The sequence below is a fragment of the Orcinus orca genome, chromosome 12, assembly GCF_937001465.1.
Source record: "Orcinus orca chromosome 12, mOrcOrc1.1, whole genome shotgun sequence".
Classification (NCBI taxonomy): domain Eukaryota; kingdom Metazoa; phylum Chordata; class Mammalia; order Artiodactyla; family Delphinidae; genus Orcinus; species Orcinus orca.
In genome coordinates, this window is record NC_064570.1 from 14,041,271 (window position 1) to 14,066,671 (window position 25,401).

General features: G+C 41.1%; 1 protein-coding gene across 2 annotated transcripts in view; it reads right to left on the bottom strand.

Moving 5' to 3' along the window:
• ESR1 (estrogen receptor 1) overlaps positions 1-25,401 on the bottom strand; it is a 252,454-nt gene that overhangs the window by 214,142 nt on the left and 12,911 nt on the right. For both annotated transcript variants that reach the window (XM_004263708.4, XM_033404774.2), the window contains one exon: positions 2,904-3,094. In XM_004263708.4, the coding sequence (XP_004263756.1) occupies positions 2,904-3,094 (191 nt within the window). The remainder of the gene's footprint in view (positions 1-2,903; positions 3,095-25,401) is intronic.

Genomic DNA, 25,401 nt, shown 5'->3' on the forward strand with positions numbered 1-25,401 from the left:
CTCATCTTGGTACTTATCACACTGTAATTTAATTGCTGGTTTATCTGTCCACCTCTCCTACTACCTTTCAGCTCTATGGGGGTAAGGACTATGTCTTTACTGTAATTGTATCTCCAGGACCTCACACAGTGCTTTGCTTAGTAGAGGCATTCAATGAACAAATTAATAAATTAGTGAACTTTATAATTTTTAAGGTTCCTCTCTATCTTTAAAAGTTAATAACTCTGCCTTGTTTCCAGGCTTCCTGCAGAACTTTGGACTCAATAGTCATCTCATTTAAGAAACCTTCTGTAAATGTCTTCATACCATGATAAGTAAGAAGTTTCTGAAGCCACGTAGAAATTGCACTTGTAAGCAGTTTATATGTACAACTTTCGAGAGTATAATGAAATCCTACTACTTAGTCTGTACGTACAAGTTAGATATCAGATACATACTTTAACTATCAAAGAGTAAGCAAACATTTTTTTGAATATTTGAACTTGAGATAAAGCCATACCAACAAAATATTTCTTTTTATACACTTACATTGACTTCATTTAATTTTTATAAGTATTTTTTTCCTGTGTTTTCTGTTCCGATGCCTTAATGCCTAGAGACAATACTAAGTTCAATGTGGTGTTACATAGCACACTCCTAAATGCTGAACACACATGAAGAAAATAATTTGTGAAAATATTGTCATTGTTCCTTGGAGGAAGATAGTTTCTACCTTCAATCTCAGTCTTTTTACATTTATAACTGACAATATCTTCTTTTCTTATATTCATCTATTGTCTTCCCTATCTGTATCATAGCACAGCACTTTATACTAACTTACTCTCTAATCCTATCGTGAGAACGTGTACCTTTGTCTCCCCAAATAAATTTCCCAAACAAATTCTAAATTTTGTGGGATTATGGATTACTTCTTACACATATTTTTATTTCCCTCAGACTATCTAGCACAGGTACAGAGTAAGTTCTCAATAAACATGAAAGACAAAACGTTAGATTTGGAAACCATCGATTCTCTTGTCGTACATTAAATCGGGAGTCAGCAAATTATGGCCCACAGGCCAGTCCTGGTCAGTTACCTGTTTGTGTATATAAAGTTTTATTGGCACACACCCATTTATTTACACAGTACCAATGGCTCCTTGCAGGCCACAATGCCAGAGTGAGTAGCTGTCACAGAGACTGCATGGCCTGCAAAGCCTAGCTAGTTACTCTCTGGTCCTTTGCAGAAAAACTGCTGACCCCTGCTCTAAATCATTTTTACAGATGAGGGAACTCAGTCTCAGATAAATGACTTGTCCAAGTTTGTAGTTGAACCTACCCACTAAATCTACCTCTGTCAGATGATTTTTCCATACCAGATTAAATGCTTGATAAAAATAATGGTATCTTAGATTATATAAAACTAACTGAAAAGAAGAATCACAAATGAAGATGGCTGTCAAAAGACCTTTAAGGGCTTATACTAACTTAAACCAAAATACAAATATCACTTTTCTAAATTAAGATAGTATTAATATCTGCTAGTAAAATTAAATAATCTGTGTTGGTATGTATCTATATACAAAAATCCACTATCATATAATATTATAAATTTTATTAAAATTCTAATAAAAAAGTCCCAGTCTTACAATAGATTTCTAAAAGATGGTGAAAGTAATAGTTGTCAAAAAAAAGTGCTTTTAAAATGGACCAAGTTGACCTCACATGCTACTCTATTAAGATATGAATAGCCTTTAAAAAAATCCATCCACTGGCAATGAAAGGAAAACTGAATAGTGTGTATCATCCCCCAGCTTTCACCCCACATCAGGGCAGCGAAGAGCTACAGCAAAAAGTCCATGAGAATAGTGATTCATTCTCTATTCAAAAGTGTCTGCAATCAGTACCTATTAATTTAGTAGACTCTGGTTTTCAACAAGTTACTTCAGTCTCAATTTCCATAGAGGGAATCACACAAAAACTCCATCAGAAATATTCTTAGTATTTATATACTAAACTTTGTTTAAGCTGAAAAGATAAAGGAATAAGAACAGAGAAAAATGGTCCAGTATTAAAACAAAAGGTTAATCCAGCTAGTTTGAACTGCTGTCAGGCCTCTGTTTTTGTCAAAGGATCTTTAGCATAGATATTTTAGGTAGTAAAAACGATTGTTTCTCCCAGTATATCCTATATAGACAATATAGCAACAATATAGACACTCCTGGAGTAGAAATGAAATGTAGCTGGCAGTCTATCAGAGAAACTGCACTTGGAAAACTGTATAAAAGAAAAGGATTGAAGCAGACATTGCAAATGACATAAATGAAGTCTTACAGGTGTATACTTAATAACTGCATGATACAGATAATACATCCCTTATTACAAGTCACCAGCCATTGAATCTTCTCAGTTTAGCAAAAGGTCATGTCATCCATTGAGACAACAAAGAGATGGAAGAAGAGCAAGAGAAGAACGAGTTAAATTAGAATTGGTCTGGAGCAAAGATCAGAATGCTTATCTGCGCAAAGCTAAGCTGGAGAAATAATTATATATGGATAATTCATATCACACTACATCACAACAGCCTAGTTGCCTACAACACATAAATATCCACCTGCCATCCCCCAGTCATGGCATGGACAACATCTCAGAGACACAGCTATTGAAATCCTCTTCCTCTAGAGTTGCTCAAGACTGTTGGGATCTTGCCAAATGGAGGAAGCATAATGACTCAGCCACAACTACCCTGACATTTGCCAATTCCTTCTCCTAGGATCTTGTCTCTTCTCCATGTTTCTACCATAGATACTCGTGGACCTACCAGGTATTAGTGTTTTGTACAAATGGCTGATCACATGCCTTCCTCTGTTGCTTCCCCTCTTAGGATTAAAAAATGGGATAAGTTGTTTGCAACACACTATTACCTTGAATACTTCTCTTGAAGAAGGCCTTACAGCCCTCGCAAGACCAAACTCCATAATGGTAGCCTGAGGCATAGTCATTGCACACTGCACAGTAGCGAGTCTCCTTGGCAGATTCCATGGCCATGCTTCCCTTGTCACTGGTGCTGGCCAATCTCTCTCTGCCACCCTGGCGCCGATTATCTGAATTTGGCCTGGGGAAAAAAATAGGAGAAAAAAAACAAAAAAACAAAACAAAAAAAACACAGTGAATCCATTAACATTAGAAAAGCAAAACATGCACTCTCCTCTAAAGAATAAGAGGCTTGGAAGACGCAGCAGATCCACTTTATTCTGACATTTCGAAATAATGAATCATAATGTAAGCTAATCTTCATTACCTCTTGCCGTCTGTTGCAGCAAAAGGGGTTTGCCTATTATATTAACCTTGAGGGGAAATTGTTTATTGCAAACTTTCTTAAAAAATGGACTTCCTACACCAGAATATATTATCCAGAAAATGACAAAATGAAATTAGCTGGTTTCTAATAGACTTAATCATTTTTTTAGGGATTCTCAATTAACCCAGAACCATTAGAGACCAATGCTCATTCCAATTCTAGACCACACTAAGGGCCTTTAGAAAACGGAGACAAAGCATAAAACAGCTGGAACATTTGAAAGTCAGATGAACTGATGAACAACATAGAACATGTATAGAAAGATAATTCAAATTTTTACATCATTGTTACAAGGTAACCCCGGGTATCAGTTGTTATGACTTGACTGTAATTTGAGGATAGTAGTCAATATTCAATATTCCTCTTCAAGAACATGTAGAATGAGAAGAACAGAGGAACACAAATGATTACACCAACCCTGAAAATTTTCAGGGAGGAAGCGTATCTCAGAAAAGAAACTGAGAAGGCACAGTCAGAAAGTTCTGGGAGAACCAAGGAAACGGGGAAGCAAAAAAGTTTAAAGAAGTAGAAAGCTTTAAGAAGGAGAGTGTGACCAATTGTGTCAAAGGAGCAGAAAAGTCCAATAAAACCAGGACTGATAAAATGAAGCTGGATTTGACAAGGAGGACACTTAGCAAGGAGTTTCAGTAGAGGGTACAAGCCAATCCAGTGGGTGGAGAGTGGATGGAACATAAGGAAATGACAATGAGTGAAGGCCATTCCTCTGAGAACTTGGACGTGAATGGGAAGAGAAAGAGATAGGGTTGTCACTAAAGAATACAAAGACAAAAAGGCGTGTTTTGAATGGAAGGGGCCTGAGAAGGCCTCATGGAGACTGAAGGGAATGGGCCAGTAGGGAGGGAATGGTGGAAGGTACAGAGAAGGGAAAACAGAACAAAGTCAAGAAGGAAAGTAAAGCAGTTGGGATTAACTACACAGGTAGAAGGGACAGCTTCACTGAAGACACCTTGAAGAAGACAGGGAGCAAAGAGGTAAGGAAAGGAGTAGATGAGACTAAGTTTGCATGTCTTATCTAACCACGTATAGGAACAGAAATGACATTGACCCAGGATTTGCTAGGCATGTGCAACAGAATAAAGGTGGTATGAGAGAATTGGGGAGTATATAGCCAGAGCCCAGCACAGTGCCTGGAATGTAGTTGGCACTCAATAATACCTTGAAATGAATGGAGTGTTCCAGGGTATATAAGGGGGGAAAAAAGAAGTAGAAAAATATTGGAAGGAAAGATGGAATGAAGCCTATGACATTTAAAAACAAAACCAAAATAAGATGAGAAAAAGTGAATTGAAGATCGAGCTGCCAGGGTCTCTCGGTTAAGGAAGCTCATGCTTCTTGCTTTCCGCTCCCCGCCCAAATAACCAGACCACCCTGACTGTCACCACTCCTCCCCTTCACAAGCCTGCCTCTCCTTTTAGCTCAAATTGTACAACCCTTCCCTGCCCTTCTCACTCATTAACGTCGCCCACAATTTTGCGGCAGTGGCTCTCAAACTACATTTGCCGTAATATTCACAAAATAAGGAGCTCCTTGGGTTGAGTGCGTCTGACTTTGCCAGTTTGTTCCATTCTAAATGACTTAGCTCTTAGGTTGGCAGCCATAAACAGGAGATCTTTATTTTTTTAATATCCTTAGAGAGAGCTGCCTCACAGTATTCAATTCTAGTTCATATTCTGTTACCCATCTCCTTCCATTTCGTCACCATGCCGTCAACGCTCCCCCAATAACCTCAAATCTTTCTACTGTTTGTTTACTAATGTCTCATGCATGATTCAAGTCAGCAGGTAGCAGCTGTGAAGATTTCACTACAGAAGCTTAGCACCTGGGGAGGGAAGGGGTGGTGAGCAAGCATGACACTGACAGATTCGATGTCTTATAAACATTAGTATTGACCCTCGGGAAGCAGCTCAGCACCTAACACATAGCAAGCGTGCAATACATGTTTGTTGAATGAATGAATGAATGAATGAGTGAATAGTATGTGCATGGGCAAAAGTTCCAAGGTGTCAAGTATCCTCCACCCATCCCTGCATAATAAAATACTGTATTTTTTTTAAATTGTGGCAAGGTAAACATAATATAAAATCTGTTACCTTAACTGTTTTTAAGTGTACAGTTCAGTGATAAGTATATTCACACTGTTGTACAACCAATCTCCAGAAATTTTCCATCTCACAAAGCTGAAACTCTTTACCCATTAAACAACAACTCCTCATTTCTTCTTCCCTCCAGCCCCTGGCAAACACCATTCTACTTTCTGTATCCACGCATTGGTGCTCTGGATACTTCATATAAGTGGAATCATATAGTTTCTGTCTTTTTGTGACTGGTTTATTTCACTTAGCATCATCCGTGCATGAATTCCTCTCTTATCAGCCACTCTTAATCCCCACACGCTGGAAATAACGTATCCCTGTTCTGAACTCGATAGCAGGTTTTCCTTTACTTCTCTTCTGCTACTTACTACATTAGCCCTCTTTCAATTGTACATTCTCGTCTTCACTGCTGTCCACTAAGTTCCTTGTGTCTTATCTTTGGAACGCTGAGCGTTTAGAGCACAGAGCCTCTTCCAGAATAGGAACTCAATAAATATTGATATCAAATGAATTAATCAATGACTGAGTCAATAATATAACAATTTTTAAAACAATATAAATAGGATATGCAAAGACTGATTTTAAGAATATGGGTAAAAGATGTAAGAGCAAAAGCCCATTTTCCCCAGATCTAGCAGCGTTGCATGCCGTCGGCAAAATGCCTTTCATCCACACTTTACCTTTGAGATGGCCCTGGAATACTGAAAGTCTACTGTAGACATAGGGCATAAAATCAGAAAGCCTCCGAGAAGAAGAGAGGGGAAATTACACAGGCCATGTTTCCTCTCCATAAAGCAACTTTTTTATCCAGATGGGAAGTTCACATATATAACACTGTCAGTAATCATTTTGGCTCAGCCCTGCTCCATGAAGACTCCCAGACCAGGGCTGCATAAAAACGAATATAATACAGATCAAGCGAAAAGGCAAGTGAGATCATCTCATGGGTTGCAAAGCCCTGCGGCACCTTGAAATGCGACGCTCAAGGCTGTCTTGACAGTCAAGCCAAGCTCACTTGGCACAGCTGCATCCAGATAGAGATCCGTGTCCTCAGGATGCAGACTCACTTGGCCCCGTTATCCGCAGTAGAAAGGATCAGAGAGGGAGGTGCCCAAGTCTGGACTCAGACCAACACACAAGGGTGGCTCAGGCACCAACCCAAGGTTAGACCAGTCCCCAGGGATAAGCCTACTTACAGGTCCCGGACTCACCTCTTCCAGCTGTCCTCTGCCTGGCCTTGCCCGACTGCAGCTGTCATAGACCCGGAACCTTTAGCCTCACATCTCTCTAGTAGGAAGTGCTTACATTACATTTAAGGCAACCTTTCTTCCTCTCCCTCTGCCTCAGAGGCCCTTTGGCTTCTCCTTATTTCCACAGGACCAACATTAACTACTCTCATTAACTACTTTTCATGTTCTAAACGTCTTCAGGTTCTGCCTTCCTAATATGAGGCTTTGGATAAAACCCTTTTTATCCATTTGGATAAAAATGCCCTCCCCCTTCATCCTATGTGAAGATTTAACTAACTCTTTTGCCAAATTGCTAGAACATCTCCCTTTTTGTAAAACTTGTCTCCTATTCTCACTAAATTGTCACCAAATTTAGTGAGTTTCCCATCCTGGACACTTCCTCATAAGACATAGATAAGAAGTTGACTAGTCTATTAGGCTACGTATTAAGAGATTAGATGTTTTTAGCACTACAGATACTTTAAAAGATTCTCTGAAAAGAAGTAGGGCAGAAGCTTGAATGAGACATGGAGGGATGTTCTGCCTCAGTGACTTAACACATTGCAACTCTGAGGCGCACAAGTGACTAAGGAATGGAGTAAAGTAATGGCAGGAAAAAGAATGGCAGAAGCTGGAGAGCATCAAATAACAAAAGACACCACCACTGCACCTATGGAAACTAGAAACTCAACTGATTAGATTTAGTTCCATTTTCATTACATCAGTTTGACAACTAAATATTTCCAAATGGATGACCCACTGATATTACATATCCAATATGATTAAGAGAGATGTCAGAAGGCATTCATATTGAGGTCAGAGAGTGGACTCTCTTGGACCAAGTGAAAACAGAGCCCATTAAAAAGTATTTGCCAGGCAGATTTTCATTAATCAAAGGAAAAGTTTGAAGCTCAATGTAACCAAATACTCTTGTTTTTCCAACCACAAATCACGGTACCAGACATCCAAAAGCACTATTCCCCTGATTAGCCAAGCATTTAAAAAATTTTTTAGAGCCTTGGTTTCTAAAGGAAATATTTTTTGCGAAGTTAAAAGAATCAGCAAATATCCACTCCCTAGAAATGTGGGGGTAATTAAGTGCTAGTGGAACAACTTCATGACGTTCCCTCACCAATCAAATCCCCGAAGTTGTGAGCGGTCAAAGCTCCCTGAACTTTCGTTTCATGGCATTTACTATAATTTCCAGTCCCATGATTGAGGCATTATTGACAAATATATGTTCCCTGTGGTAGACAGTAAATTCCATGAAGGCAGGGACCCTGTCTCATTTGCTCCCAATTTTAACTGACACACAGTAGGTCATTAATAAATTAATAAATATTTGCTAAATGTACCTCCTACATCTAAGCCATCATCAAATTCAGTCCATCATTTCTTCAAAACACAATGCCTATCCTTCTTTGCATCCCTGGTTTTCAACATTCTCGCATAAGAGACCAATACTCCATGTCTGAATGACTAGAATTAAAGTCCTGTCTCCCATCATTCCTCAAACTCATCCTGCCAACCACTGCCAAAAGAATCATCATAAAAGACAACATTCATCTCTCAATAACTTCTCATTGCCTATACGCAGGGATCATTACCTTTTCAGTGGGTCATGGACTTGTTTGACGATACAATGAAAATGCTGAAACTGTCTAGAAAACACATAAACACACTTTCAAACTTCTGCCTATAATTTTAGGGGAGTCATAAATCAGGAAAACTCAAGTTAAAAAATCATCAACAAATAAAATTAAGCCCAAGTGCTTGAATTCCCTGCTCCAATCAGAACTGGTCTCTTTGTAGCTCCCTGAGCAAAATTTTATCCAATCCACCTCTGAGAAATTGCTCACGCTATGCTCCCCACTTAGTCACCACCTTCCATCACCTCAGCTGTCAGATAAAACCATGCTTCGTTTCCCATATTCCATAGGGCTTATCCTACATATTCCAACTCACACTGGTTCAGCTTTAAATTCTTACAGCAGGTAAAGTCTTCACCACTTCTCTGGACACCCACTCAGATCTCACTGGCCATTACTCCACCTCTATTTCCTCTGCAGGATTTTCTTCCCCCACCAGGCTCCTAAATGTCAATGTGCCTTGAGGTTCTGCCCCCAGCCCTCGTCTGTCTCAGCTGACAGCTCTTTGTGGGAATCTCAGCCATGTGTGTGACCACGAGAAACTGCCGTCCCATACTCCTCTCCTGGACAGCAGACCTAGATGCTAATTACCCGATCTGCAGCTCCTCTTGAATGACCCGAAGAAACCTCAACCTCAATGCGCACAAAACTGAACTCAGGATCTTTCCCTAAAAGCCTGTTCTTACTCCTGCATTCCCATTTTTGGCCCTGTGGCCCACTGATCCACCTGAGGCATTCAAGCATGCGGCTCCCCCTGCCTGGAACACCCTTCCTCACCCACTGAATAACTCCCATTTATCCTCCAGTTCAAAGTTTGAACTTAACTTCCTCCAGGGAGCTTTGCTGACCTCCATGAGCTAGGTTAGATGCACCCTGAACTCCCCCTACTGTAGTAGAGGCCTTTACTCCCTATGATATTATGATTTATAATAAAAAATATATATTTGGTCTTCATCCCCATTCCTTGCACAGAGTTCCTAAAACCCTTGGAATTTCCTAAGTGATGAAAGCAACAAAGGTATCTCTTGTTATGTTAACAAAGTGACTTTTGGACCCCATCTAGGGAGGAGGGTTGGTTGCCAGGGGAACCAGCCAAGCATTGAGGGTTGGAACTTTCAGTTCCACCTCCTGATTTGGGGGGATAGGGGACAGGATGGAGGCTGAATCAATCACCAATGGCCAGTGATTTAATCAATCATGCCTAAGTAATGAAGCCTCCATAAAAACCCAAGAGGAAGGGGCTGGAGAGCTTCTGGGTGGGTGAACACACAGAGGTATGGAGAGAGGGGTACACCTGGAGAGGGCATGGAAGCTTTGCACCCCCTCCCCATACCTTGCTCTATGCATCTCGTCCATCTGGCTGTGATCTAGTAAGTCAAATGTTTATAATAAACCAGTAATCTAGTAAGAAAATGTTTCCCTGAGTTCTGCAGGCCATTCTAGAAAATTAATCAAACCCAAGCAGAGGCTCATGGGAAACTTGGATTTAAAGCCAGTTGGTCAGAAGCACAGATGATGACTGGGCCTTGCGATCAGCATCTGAAGTGAAGGGCAGTGTCATGAGACTAAGCCCTTAACCTATGGGATCAGATACCATCTCCAGGGAGCAAGTGTCAAAATTGAGTTCATCGCTTGGTGGTGTGTTAAAACACATACACACATACAGAATGCAGTCAGAATCACACTTCGCTATTCAAAACCCTCATGGCTTCCCACCACACCAAGAATAAAATTCAAAGGCCCAGCGCCATCTGTTCCCTGGCTGTCACTCTCACCTGGACTCTTCGCACTGCTTCCCTCACCGAGTTTCAAGCGCTGAAGTCGCTGCTGCGCCACAAAGGCCAAGTGCGTCCAGGTTTCAGCGCTCTTCTCCTGACTTGTTTCCTCCCTCCACTCAGGGTTTCTCATCTTCTCAGGGAGCCTTTCCTGACCTCTCTAAAGTAGCTTCCCAATTACTGTTCACCCTTTTATATTGGTTTGGTTTTTCTTTATAGCGCTTAATGGCTACCCAACGTCAAACCAAATGTTAACGTTTATTTACTGTGTGTCTTCCCCAAATGTAAGTTTCCTTTCCCCAAAACCTTCAAGAGAGCCTAGCAGAGAAATAATTGTTGAATGAACAAGTACATAAATAAATGATTGAAGTCATGGACCCACATTTGGTTGTGTTCTGTTTAATTATCTATCCTTCCCCATACACTGTAACATCCACCATGGCAGGGACTGCGGCTACCTTACTCACCATGGTCTCCCAGCTCATGCTCAGCACAGTCTGACACACAGGTAAGTGATTAAGAAACATCTGCCATCTGAAGGAAGGTACAGACATGGTGAGTCTTCTTGAAAGTCTTCCCAACTCGCCTATAACTCCCACATCACAACCCTGTCCTCCACACCACAGCAAGAGCGAGACAAAATGGACATGAAATCCTTTATGTCTCCTCAACATCTATCGTAAGGCTTCTGAATCTTCTTCTTCTGGGTGGACCCCAGGAAAATACCCTTATTTACAGAAACACAGATTTTGCTCATAATCTTTGGGTGTTCACGGGCCCCCTGAAGTCCATGAATGGTCTCCTTAAAAGACTTCAGACTAAGAGCACCCACTGCAGGTCTATGGGTGAAATGCAGGTTCTTTAGTATTGACCATGATGACTTGGCCACTGTCCAGTCTCCAGCTCCGTCCCTCCCTGTCAGGGTTAATTTTAAGTGTCTCACTTCCCCAACCTGGCTAGCACATGTCTGGGCCTTTGTCCACACTGCTTCCTATCTTGGCCAAAAAGCAAAAAGCTCCTGAGTGAAAATGGCCCCTTCTCGGGTAGCAACCACTGAATTTCTCAATAGAATCAACATGCGCTCCTAGAGTATCACATATATAACTATTCTGAAATCCTCATCATCATATGTGTTCACTGTGAGTCTCCAGGAAAGAGATCCTATTAGTGTCACCTTTGCTTCCCAGTTTCCAGCACAGTAATGACAACTAGTAAGCGTCTGACAGTTGACTGTGGAATGAGTAAGATTATATGCTCCATATTGTATGTCTTGCCTGCCCAACCAGGCTGTGAGCTTTTCACCAGTATGGAAACGATATTCTAAGTATTTTCTATCACCCCCAAAGCACATGGTATGGTACTCTGCACACAGAAAGTACCCAATAAATACTTACTGGATAAATTAATCAGTAAAGAATTAAGAACAGCTTTGCAAGAGACACAGCTGAATCTGTTGCAATACCAGAACGCTGTATCAAGATAACAAGAAGCCAGTTATTGATGCCTGTGTGTGTACCAACATACAAATCAATTGGAACATGGTTTCTTGTGTACCTCCTTCTGCTTTAAATATCAACAGGGATGGGCATAAGCTAGAGGTGGTTCGTGCCTTTGGCCAGAACTTACCTATGGGTATTTCTACTCTATGCAACTTTGTACTTGGATTTTAATATGACCTTTATTTTTTTTCCATGGCAGTATAGAAATGTTCTTACAAAGAATAAAGTTGACATAAAATGGTAGAGTCTAGAGAGGGAAAATTCTGAATCTCATTTTTAGAAAAGCTAGAGTTAAATAAGTCCTGGGCCACATTTGGGAAGCCCAGTAAAACAGGTGGTAGTTATGTTCTGCGGTAGGCAAGTTAAAAATTATTTTCTGGGTAACAAATATAGGTCCTTTCAACTTGGCTGGAAATTAAAGACTCTAGCTCATTTATACTGCTTACCTGAAAGCTTACTCTGTCTCTTGTCTCATATTACCCACTTAACGAGTATAATTTTTATTTGTATTTGTTGTATCTTCTGGTTAATAAACAGAGGCAGATAATGTTCTTCCCTAAAAGGTACAAAAGAAAACTTCTTCCAAAAAATGACTGGTGATAAATGCAGTTCACTTCGATTCCATGAAATTATCTAGGGAGAGAGTTATGGTTGCTATTTCAGCTTCTGCCCAAAGTTCAAACCACACCCTGGACTTCTGGAAAACCCAGTATGACCCTTGGTCTAGCAGCTGGAGGAGTAGGCAAGCAAATTTTCGCACAAAATTGATAGTTGTGGCAGGCATTATTTTAAGTGCTTTACATGGGATTAAATCATTTAACCCTCAAAACTACCCCAAGCAATACTATTATAACCGGTTGTTTTAAACATGAGGTAACCACGGTTCAGAGAGATTAGCTAACTCACCCAAGTCATCCAATCAGGAAAGGATGGCGTCAAGGACCCAGGCAGTCTGATCCCAGAGCCCAGGCTCCCCAAAGAGAAGAGAGTCCTTGGGAACTGCACCCCAACTCATCACAAGGCAAGGGCAGAGTATGTCACAACTGGGAACAAAATCATTACCTCAGATCTCATTCCTAAACTCATAAACAGTAATCCTGTTAGAAATTGTCTGTAATTATTTATTACAAGGCCAATAATACTTTTTTTAAGGGAAAATGCTAATTCAATTTCTAGTGCAAAGGTTAAGAACTGTTATGTTCCATGAAAACAGAGATAATGGAGCTGACAGTCATACAGAAGAACGCGTTGATGAAAGTTTGAATATCTCCTAAAAAACCATTTCAGAAAATGCCTATTTTAACTCATCAACAAACAGAAAATAATATGTCATTAGTGCTTATATACAAGAGTCCTGAAATTCTTTATACACAAAGAACGTTAGCATTTGCCAGTCAAAACTTAAGTCTCTGTGAAATGTCAAGAGGTTTTTCCACTCACTTAAAAAAATATCTTCACCCCCAAATACAAGCAAGTGTTGATTTTCCACACTAATGGGAAACAAGAACAACCTGGCATAAAATTCCCTAAAAACCCATTTAGCCAATATCTTTTTATCCTTTATCAGTTACTAATGTGTAACCAAGCGACCTGATTGGAGTTTCACCACCTCTCCTTCCTCTACTCTCACCAACCAGTTGCAAGTGCTAATGAACGGTGAGTATAAGAAGCCCAAAGTAAGATGCAAGACGTGGGGCATACGGGTGACACAAAGGAGCTAAAAGTCAGGAAAGAGCTGTGGTTTGACAGCACACCTTCTTAAAACAAGTCTGACTTGCAGTCTAATTTCCACAGAAAATAGGACACTATATCAGGAGAATAATCATCTACTCACATGCAGAAATATTAAGAAATTCATTCACTCATTTAACAGCACTGGGAAAGTGTCTACTTATTACCAGCCAGGGAGCATCCTAGGACAAAGGACACATGCAAAAGGAGGAAGAACAATAAGGAGAGGAGGGACAGAAGGAAGAGAAGAAGGATAGCTTCTGTCCTAGGAAAGCAGACAACTCAAGGAGGAAGACTTGGGCCTTTGGGAAAAGGCACTTCAGGTACAGAACCCCAAAAGAGCGAACACAATCCTGCTCTAACACTGGCCTCTGGTATGCTTTTGAGTGTGATCCATAAATCACCCCATAAATCGTAAACTGATGATCCCATCCAAGACACAGAGACAACATATCATCACATAAAAAGACCACAAAAACATGTCTAGAATTGCCCATCCAAGACACAGAGACAATATATCATCACATAAAAAGACCACACAAACATGTCTAGAATTGCAAATGGAAATTTTTACTTAAAATAATTCTTTGGGAATCCGTATGTCATTAGGGATAGCTTCACTGCAAATGTAATAAACTTCAATGAGGGAGGCAGGGTATTGTGGTGGAAAAATTCTACACTGAGTCAGAACTCCTGGGTTCTAGATAAAAAGCTGCTGATAACAGCTGCATGGCTTAAGCAAGTCACCAATCTCTTTGGGCCTCAGTTTCTTCTCCATCAAATGAGAATTCTCAACTATGTTTTCTAAATTGCTTTCCAGCCTTTATGCTGGGTGACCATGATTCTGACCCATGCCTCTGACCAACAATAACATCTATAACCAGCTAGAATTTCTTCAGTGGGTCTCGCCAGTGCACAGCCCATTTTTCAAAACTCTTTCCCAAGAGTAATAAAATGTATAAAAGATGAGTTGGTAAGAGGCCCTAGCACTGCATTTAAGCCTGCTCAGTGCTCAGTCCCATGACCAATCAAAGGGGACAAACCCATTCCATCAGAAGGAGCTGTCAGTGATGGCCATTGTGTTTCTAACTGCCAAAGTGGCTTGCCCACAGAAATGTCACTTCTCACTAATATGAGGCATGAGAAAACAGGAAGAAAAAAAAATAAGAGGGAAGACAGACAAGAAATAGATAAACAAAGAAACAGGGAGGGGGATGTACATCTGTATATTTGACATATTCTTAGTTCACTGAGCTCTATTAACAATGATTGAGGTGGGAAGCTGGGTAGAAGAAAATATAGCTGAGATATCAAAGACAAAGGAGACATAATTCATCTATTGAGGCTCTGCTCAGTCAACACGCATGGCTGGAGAGGGTTCCGAAGCAAATGAACGATTCCAGAATAGAAGACAATTTGGATATGGTTTAAAATGAACAGAGGTTCTTTTGCACAGAACCTTCAATGATAGTAAGGCCAAATTCTTCACCATAATCAGGGACCAGAAATGTTGATACCTCCGGGTAGGTATCAAGAGCTCTCTTACATGCGGAAGTTAGAACTAACCTGCAGCGTTAGCCCTCTTTGATTTTCCAATCCACTCTACAGGAAGCAAGCTCAAAGAGCAACCTATTCTTTTGCTGCTGATGCAACAAAGAAAAAAACATCTTGCTTACTTCTGAGAAGACACAGTAGATTGCTCTGTGGTGTAGCAATGACAACTGCAGATTATGTCATCTGGAGACACTAGGAGCACAGAGTTGCACACTATGTGGATCTCATGGCGAGATGAGATTGCGTTGGTGTGTGTGAGACACCCTACCAGGGGCAGCGATTCTGGAACTTGCGGGGAGTTTTGGAGTTTTGACATGCTACTGTTACCTTTTTGACTTAGGGTAACATATGCAAAGTGCTCTCTGCAATAGCTCAACTTTCTCCAGACTCATCTCCTGCTGCTCCTTTACCCACCTTCCAGGTACTGTGTACTCCAGCAGCCATCTGTGTGCACTTCCTAACCTGCCATGTCTTCACTCTTCTCATGCCTTCACTCTTCTCATGGCTTCGCTCTTCTTCTCATGCCTTCGCTCTTCTTCTCATGCCTTCGCTCTTCTCATGCCTTTGCTCTTCTCATGTCTTCACTCTTCTCATGCCTTCGCTCATGTTGTTTTCTGCTAAGAATACCCTTGCCCAGCCCCTGTGATCCAGGAGAAATCCTAATCGCATCCTGACTCACTTCTTCCCTCTGCTATCTCTATACCTTGTAGCCATGTTCTCTCTGCCTCCCTGATTGCAATAATGGTTCCACAGGTTCCATACCCACTAGACTGTGGGAGCCTTGTGAACAACATCTAATAATATATAGGAGGCAGCCAATTAATCTTTTGATTTCATTTAAATTAATTCAATTTAATAACCCACCTGAATTACATGGAGCTAGCTGCATGATAGCTCTTGAAATAATTAAAAATACCTTGAGAGATTAGTAAATCCGTCCTAATATATGTCCAACTGCCGGCCCAAATTTCTTCTAGAGAAGAATAGATAATAGAGCAAAAGAAACTTCAAGTTTGGGTAAGTCACTCCCTGTTTACCAGGATTTTCTCAACCACCATCTAAGGGACTTTAGAATAAGTCACTTAACATGTGAGTAACTCTGTGCCACTTTTCCACATTTGAAAATAGCAATACCAATATTTTCTCTAGCTGGGGAACTGACGGCGTTGGATAATATTTACAAAAAGAAACTAAAAATCCTGAAGGTAGATGCTGATGTTAATCTTTAAAAACTATTTTGAAATACATACATAGTAGTTTTCCAAAAAATGTATGACACTGAAAAGGATTTTAATTACTGTCTAATCCTTGACTCCTCTCATATGCTACATCAAAACTCTCAGGAAATCCCAACAGCTTGACCTTCAAAGTATAAATCAATGCAAATTCTTGATACTTATAGAAATATTGTTAACTTTTAAATATGCTAATCATAGTATAGTTGTGTTTTTAAAAAAATAGTCCCCATCCTTCAGACACGCATACAGAAATATGTACAAATAAAATATAATTGCCAAAGCTGGGTGATGAATACATGAAGGGTCGTTATGCTATTGCACGTCTGTCAAGGTTTGAAAACTTTCACAATAAAAACTCAGATCAGGTCATTCCGCTCTTCAAAACCCTCTGTTGGATCTCCCACTCATTCAGGGTAAAAGCCAGCAACCCGACAATGACCTGCAAAGGCCCTGTTCACTCTGACGCCTACACTCCTCTCCGTCCTCACCTCCAACTTGGTGCTCCACTCTGTCATCCCAGCCTCCCTGTCTCATACACACAGGGCACACTCCTGTCCCAGGGCCTTTTCACTGCTCTGACCTCGGCCTGAAATACTCTTCACTGAGATATTCTCATGCCCTTCCCTATTTCACAACTTTGCTTAAGTGTCGCCTCCCTAATGGAACCTTTCCTGATTGGTCTGATTTCTTTACTGGTCTGTTCCCAGTGCCTAGCATAGTGCCTGGCATAGAGTAGATGGCCAATAAATACCGGCTGTGGAATGAATGAATGAATGAAAGGGCAAACTGGGTCAGCCATCTGGTGAACCTAGGTGGGGGTCCTACAACGTCAACAGGGTGAAGTAAGAGCATGTCAGACAGGCTGCATTGGTGACTCTAAACCAGACTGGCAAACAGTGATTTCAAATACTCCTTGGACCAACGGTCCAGTGTGGTACCCAGGAAGTCAGCAAAGTTTTCTAGAGCCTGAGTCTCAAGCAGCCAGGAGATCGATCCTCCAGATCCCTGAGCCAGCCCTGCGCTCCACCAAGCAGTTGGCCACCAACACCGACCACCTGATCACATGATGTCCACCCCTGGGCATGCCGCCACCCCACACCCTCCAGAACTTCCTGACACTCCTGAAGACCAAACCCAAGGAATACAGACAGGTCACCAAAGGCCTGTGCTGTAGCCTCACCACCATGACAGCTGCCACACGGAGTTCACACACTGACACCCCCAGACGCCTGGCTGAGAAGAAGGTCAGGGCTGGGCTTCTGAGGCCAGAGCGACTCTCCAGAATGGATCTGTTCTAAAAATCCACCCAGGATTAGACAGAATTTGTTTTTAAAAGACTTGATTCGTTTGTATCCTGGAAAAACAATTGTAAATTAGAGGAATGTTATTTATTAGAGAAGAATTTTCAGGTGATTTTTAAAATGATCTGATCTTGAAAACTGAATTAATAAATACTGTGAAATGAAGAAAAAAAAGAAAACAGCTGCTCTGCTACTCTTTGGAAACATCAGTGTCTCAGGCCTCCCAGCACAGGCTGGCATGTTGTAGCCTTTGCATTTGCAGACTTGCCTCTCATTTCTGGACAGCAGCCTCTTGAGATTCCTCCGGTTTCTAGACAGTACCCTCTCATGGTTCTGTCTAGACAGTGCAGTCAGAAGCAATCTGAAATCTCTGAGGAAAAGGGCTCAGATTTCCCAGTCACTACTCCACTTGCTCAGTCTTCTTACAAGACTTGGCCTTGGTCACAGGGAAGTCAATATTATACACTGTTATTACCCTTATAAGTGGTATTTATGACTTGCTATATTTCGTGCTGAAATACTCTTATATAAAATACTGATTCTTCTGCTGTAGTTCTGCAAGGTATAAGCATGCTATGAAGCAGAAAACAATCAAACCAACCAAACTTCCATTTACTACCCTCCCATCCCCAGTGCTCTGTTCAAACCTGGCTCACATCCATTTGGGCAAAATCACTCAGCTGTTAGCCAGTGGCCTCAGTTGCCACCAGCTCAAGCAACAAGTTTCCCAAGCAGCTGAGAACCGAGTTCTAACTCTTCCTCCCACCAACCCTCCCTCCAACCCCAGCTATGCCTTGGCATGTGACTCTGGGAGTTCTTCAATGTCCTTGAGTTAGGACTGAGTAAAAGGAAATGTTTCCAAAGACTTGGGAATTCTCACTCACACTTTGTTCCCCATGGTCTCACCAAAAAGACTTCAGAGAATCTCCCTCTAGAAAATTACACATGTATGGTTATCTGACCTATACTCAGAAGACTGTTGGAGCAATTACTTATCCCACTGATTCCCAGGCAGCTCCTTATTTCACCCCTTAGCCTTGACTTCTTTACAAACCCCCTAGTATCCACGTATTGGAGGTCCCCCACGCCACACGCCATCCCTGAAAGCCCGTTTGCAGCCATGCATTGAGGCCCCTCATGCAGCACGCCACCTCCCAAGCCCCCATAGCCAAGGTCAAGTTCTCCTGTATGGAGTCAGCCACCCCAACGTGCTAAAAACTGAAGAAATGGATGAGGGGGAGTGCAGATCTGTTCAATGCTCTATCTAGATAGGAGCTGTACATTTTCTTCTAAATCTTTCACGCTCTAGAAAGCATTTCAAAGAATAATTTTTCTAAACTATTTTCTGAAATCAATCAGAATGCTGCAAAAATAAGAGAATTCCCCCCAAACAACCAAGAAAAAAGTTCACTCAGTATATTACTCACTCACAAAATTATCTAACTAGGAGTTCTGATGACAGGTCTCTTTTTACTAGGTCCTTACTCTTTGATTTTCTCCTCACATAGAATTATAATATTGTAATATTACATTGTAATATTTTGCCTTGTACTTTGCCTATCTTTTCAGGTAACAGAATGAAGAGCTATGTCATTCTGTATTTACTCTAAACCTATGTCCTTAATTATAATCAATAACGGTGACAAAAGTTTAAGTGTACAGATTCCACATCGGCGTGCCTCCTTTCCTGGTAGGAAAAGGCAGGTGGACATCTGTGTTCCAGCTGGAAGAGAGAGCCATAAAACAGAACCTTCAGCCTTCAAGAATGAAGCTCAGTAAACAGTCAGGCACTATGTCTGGGGCTACCAGACTTACCCAATAAAAATGCAAGATACCCAGTTAAGTTGAAGTTCAGATCAACAACAAAGAATCTTTTAGTATAATATCATGTGGGACATAGTTATCCTAAAAGAGTTTTTTGTTATTTATCTGAAATTCAAATTTACCTGAGCATCCTATATTTTACTGGGCAATCCTAAATATGATGCTTTTAAGAGAAGGCAACAGAGATGCATGAGCCTGGCAGAAATGACAGAGTTGAGTCCAGGACAGTGGGAAAGATTACACCACAGGCTTAACCATGCTTTTCTTGTCAAGAGACAGAAGTCTGCTTTGAACAAAATTAGGCAATTTTGAAGGTGCATTAACTATTGGGCCAATGGGATATCACATTAAATTAATGTTCGCTCATTTACTAAAATTATATAGGAGTTTAAAATACTAATGTGCCTTCCGATTTACATGGCTTAGATCACCAAAGAGAAGCTCACTCAATGCTAAGTGCGATCTAGCACCACACCATGAGGCACGTGGCCTTGAATTAATTGATCATTCTCACTTTCCATCCGCCAGCTGCTGCTCTCCTTCCTGTAGATCCAATTAGAGAGTTTTAGCCTATACCTTGAGAATATTAAAATGATCATATTCCAAGGGGAAATATTGACGTAGAAAAAGCCACTATTGACCTAATCCTCCTTTCTGTATATATCAATAGCATCCCTGGGCTACAAGGAACCACCAGAATGCAGAATGCGGGATGAAAGCTCTCAAAATATCACTACGGAAGTTTTGTCTTCAACTTCTCAGTGAAAGTCATTTTGCTGAGAGGCTACTGATACCATTTTCACAACCAGAAGAAAATACGTTTTGGTCTACAATTTTTCACAAAAGAGAAAAGAAATGGGAAGGGCAACCTCAAGAAATCTATAGTAACTTCTGCCACTTCAAACTGTTGTTCTTCCCCACATATAAAAATCATCCTTTCCATGAAAAAAAGTCATCAAATGTTAATAAAAGTGCATTTAGTCCCTCCACGCTCTCTTTACAGTATTACTAACTGTAAGGTTATTAACACATTCTTTTCATATATTTTAATGGTCGATTCTAACAGTTCTTTAACTCATTAAAAAAATGAAAGTCAAAAAAATAGTATGGTTTTGTTTAATTATAAATCCTAGCCTATAAATTTCTACAGAATAAGTGGTTTCAGATCATCCTGGTTTAGTAGTTATAACCCATCAGCCATGCCCTTCTTTCACACATTTGTCACGAACATTAATTATACCTGGGACACACGGTTCCATCAATTGCCACGCTTATTAAACTTACATTTCATTTCCTGGAGCAGTATTAAACTACAAGGGGAAAAAGTTAATAGTAAACAGTATACAGCCAACACTGGGTCTAGTGATTAGCCCAAAAGAAGACACATGATTTTCAACATGGGACCTTGTTATAAAAAAATGCCTATTGTAACGAGGCTGCTGGATCAAGCACAGACTGAATTATTTTTTTAATTTTGCCAAAACTAAGGTGAAATATCTATTCTGAAATAATGCAAGTTCCATTTTCACATTGGTAATTATGGAACAAAAACAGCATCCAACTGCTTTAGAAATCTAAAAGGAATCAGGATACGTCTCCAGAGGAATCCAGTAAGGTAATTCCTAACCTTCACGTCCAGGAGGAAAAAAAAGAAAAACAAGAAAGGAAATCTTCAAACACAAAGTAACAAGATAGAGTCGTCCCTTGGTATCCGAAGGGGATTGATTTCAGGACACCCCCCACCCCCCACGCCCGCCTGGAATCCTAAAATCCGTGGATGCTCAAATCCCTTATATGAAATGGCATAGTATTTGCAGATAACCTATGCACATCCTCCCACATACATTAAATCATCTCTAGGTTACCTGTAATACCTAATACAATGTAAACAGTTGTGAATACGATGGAAATGCTAGTAAATAGTTGCCTATGCACAGCAAATTCAAGTCATGTTTTGGGGAACTTTCTGGAATTATGTCCCCCAATATTTTCCATGGGCGGTTGAGTCCTCAGAGTCAGAACCCTTGGATACAGAGGGCTGACTGTATAGATATTAGAACTGAGAGGAAATGATCTAAACGTTAAGTATAGGAAATAAGTCTCCCCGATTCTTAAAACTGAAGGGTCAAACCAAGGTTAAAAATTCTCACGGGGCCAAACAACAGTTGAACTCATGGCCTGTCTAGACAGGTATGGCTGGTGCATTCACTTTAGCCATCGCTGTAGTTTTGTAGTGATCAGCAACAGGCGTTCCTTCCTTCCACGTTGCTTGAGCTTCTACTCTACATGCTAGAACTACAGCAAGTAGGGCACGGCCCCGACATCCTCAGTGAACAGAGGCTGGTCACACCTCCATCTGTTAAGCAGGAAGTGGTGGGCTGGAGACAGACATAGGTTCTAGCTCTGGCTCTGCCCGCACCAGCTGGGGAACTTTGGGGAAGTCACTTCCCCTCTTAAGACTTCAATTGCTTCAATTAGAAAATAAAGAGGTGGGAATCCATCAGGACTAAGATCCCGCCTAGATTTAAAATACTCTGATTTTATGATTTTATTTGTGTAAAGAGAGGTTTGGACCAAATGAATACTATAATTCTGTCCAGATTTTAAATTCTTGGGTGGGTTTCACATACAGAGAAATGCATAAGGTTGCTATTGGGAAGTCTATGTAGGATTTTATTTAATGGCTCCTCCTGATATCAGAAGGGAAAACGTTCCCCTACTAAATGGAAACATGTTTAAACATGATTTTAGCAAGCATCATAAAAATAGTCATTTCCCATAAAACTAAAAGAAGCAGTCTTGGGATGTAGTCTAAGATGAAAGTATTGTCACAACTAAATATAAAGATACTACAAGGAATTAAACCAGCCGCCAAGTAAAGCAATCAGTGACAGAAGACATCCTGTCAATTTCTGTGCATGATATAGTAGGTTAAAACTGGAGTTCCAGGGTTCACCTTCTAGATTTAGATTCCCTATTTCTCCATTACTGGCTGTGTGAGCTTGGGCAAGTCACTTGCCCTCTCTTAGTTTCTTTGCCCATAAAATGGAATAATAACAGTATCATCCTCTTATGGTTGATGTAAGGATTCAACAAGATCATCCATTTAAGGTTTACAGCAAGGTGCCTACTGCACTATGGTCAAAAAATACTAGCCACTGCTATTATCAAAGTTATTTCTCCTATTTGTAACAATTTACTCTTTTTGGTTGATTCAACAATTTGGCTCTATAAATTATTAGGCATTCATTCTGTCCAAGGAACTGGGCTGGAACTCTAGGGAGGACCAGGAAATCAGAATCAGCATCTCTTCACAGCCTCACCCACCCTTCTTTGACTGCCTAAATCCTACCTCCATCAAACCTTTCTGGGTCTGTTCCTCAGTAGGTGGGAGCCCTCTGTCTGGTTAAGTGCCCCTCCTCAGTGCCTCTAGTGGGTCCCTCCTCTACCACCATTCTAATTCCACTGGTTTTCAATTGTCTATACACTTTTCAGCTCCCTCACTTAACTATGAGCAACTTAATGACACATAAGGTGTCCAATCTCTGTAGCTACCACAGGAGTCAGCATATGAGTGACATTTGATAAAGCTTACTGAGTGAATATATACATTAATTAATAAACTGTATACAATTACTCTAAATTAATCTATAAAATTAATGAAACAATCATGTCATTAATAATGAGTTAATATATGAATGAACATTACTGTTATTAATAATTGGTAACAATTAAATAGACGGGGGAGACAAATCTATTCACAACCATAATGAAAAGCATTCTATGGTGATTTCCATAATACAGGTACCCAAAAAGGTGCTCTATGTGCACAACGAACACTGAAAGAATGCCAGGTGGCATTTGAACTGAACTTTGACTTTTGGGTAGACTCAGCCTAACATAGATGGGACAAGAAGAAAGAAATGTATATTATGTGAGAGATGGAGATGACTGAAGAATGGAAGTGGGAATGTGCCCGTTTAAAATTTTTTTTTTAATTTATTTATTTTTGACTGTGTTGGGTCTTTGTTGTTGCGCGTGGGCTTTCTCTACTTGCAGAAAGCAGGGGCTACTCTTCGCTGCAGTGCGCGGGCTTCTCATTGTGGTGGCTTCTCTTGTTGTGGAGCACGGGCTCTAGGCACATGCACTTCAGTAGTTGTGGCTCGCGGGCCCCAGAGCACAGGCTCAGCAGTTGTGGCACACGGGCTCAGTTGCTCCACGGCATGTGGGATCTTCCCGGACCAGGGCTCGAACCCATGTCTCCTGCATCGGCAGGCGGACTCTTAACCTGTGTGCCACCAGGGAAGCCCCTTGAATTTGGTTTTGAACAAGAGTGACAGGAGATGATGAGTTGGAATCAAATTACAAGGGCTTTGAACATGGCGCTATAGGATATGCATCTGTTCTGTGATGGTGAAAAGCCACTGAAGGCTTTGAAACAGAGGAAGGACCCAATCAAACGTCTACTTTGGGTAGTAAGCTCAGGTAAACTGGAAAATTAGAGTTTGAAAGCTCAAAGTCAGTAAGGAACTATTACAGCAATAATAGACAATTGGCTGTGTGCAGAGAAAAGAGAGAAGGACACGAAAGGCATTTGAGAAGGAGCTTCTTTCTGTGTTTTTGAGACCTGCAAGAAGATGCCTGGTACCGCATTTCTCTGAACTACAGTTGTTCAACATAGAAACACTAGAACTTGTGAATGTGCCTACCAGCCACCTAACACCTTTGCTAGCCATTTTCTAATGTTAAACACAGACTCCTTAGACGAGGGCTGGGCTCGTTATGGAAAAGCAACTTTGGTTTCATCAATCACAACTGCTGAGCATCAGACACAAAACACAAAGAACCAGAGAGCCCTGAGCCTGTGGGTTGATAGTGCCTCATGGTGTAGGGCCTAGAACATCGTGTGGACATCAGAGGAGCCCCATGCTCACTTCAATCAAACAATTGTACTGATACTTAGAGGCTGTATCAACAATGCTAGAGTCTGGTGTGTGGCAACAATCGGAAGAACTAAAGAGAAGAGAACCCTGTTAGGGGGGAAGGTTCAAGGATTTCAATGACCTCCAATTATCTAAACCTTTACCAAAAACCCAAATCATGCCCGCTAATCGGCATAGATGTGTACAGTTGACTCTTGAACAAACACGGGGATTACGGGCACCAACCCTCAGCCCAATCAAAAATCCGAGTATATACACCTGAAATGAGCATAATGCTGTACATCAACTGTACTTTAATTAAAAATATTCCTGGTATATCTTATAGCCCTTCTCCATATCCGTGGCTCCTCCTGTATCCCCAGTTCTGCACCTGTGGATTCAGCCAACAGCATATCGTGTAGCACTACAGTACTTATGCTGAAACAAATCTGCCTGTGCGTGGATCCAAGCAGCTCAAACCTGTGTTGCTCAAGGGTCAACTGTATTCGCATTCGTGTTTTCGGTCGTTTCCTAACTTCATCTTCATATCCTGTGGCAAAAGTCTGCAACTTCAAACTCTTCCATTTGCCTTCTTTGTATCTAGTCAACGTCCAATGCAACCGCCTACTTTATACGTTATTTTGGAAAGGTGAGTAGAAATTAACGTTACTGTCATTTTTCTCCTCAGCACTCCTTCCTCCCTCTGCTTCTGAAAGCCAAGAGGCTCAGTGAAATGGAGACTTGGAAAACAGGCAGCCCTGGGTATGAACAGTCTTCCTCGCGGTCAGAACACAGCAAAACCCTGGGGCCACCGTGACAGACAGGCATAGGAAGATTAAATGTGATAACACTTACAGAAGTGCTGGGAGACTTCGAATCAGTGGACTGCCCAGGAGAAAAGCCCATGGAGTTTTTTTGTTTTGTTTTGTTCTCTTAATTGCTTATTCACGCTTAACCCCCAGGGCAGTTAACCAAACTGCCAAGATATGGCACAGGTCTCAGTAGTTATTTTAATCATCTGGGTGATTCTGAAATCCTCCTTGATTCTAACGTGCAGCCAGGTTGAAAATCCACTTTTATAGATGCTCTATAAATGCTGGCTTCCATCCCTCTTCCCTCTCTGCGTCCTTCTTCCCGAATCACGGAGAAATTCCCTCCTTGCCCTTGTACGTACGTCATGGCTTCTCCGTAGACTGCTTCCATCGATTTCAACTACTTCCCTCTC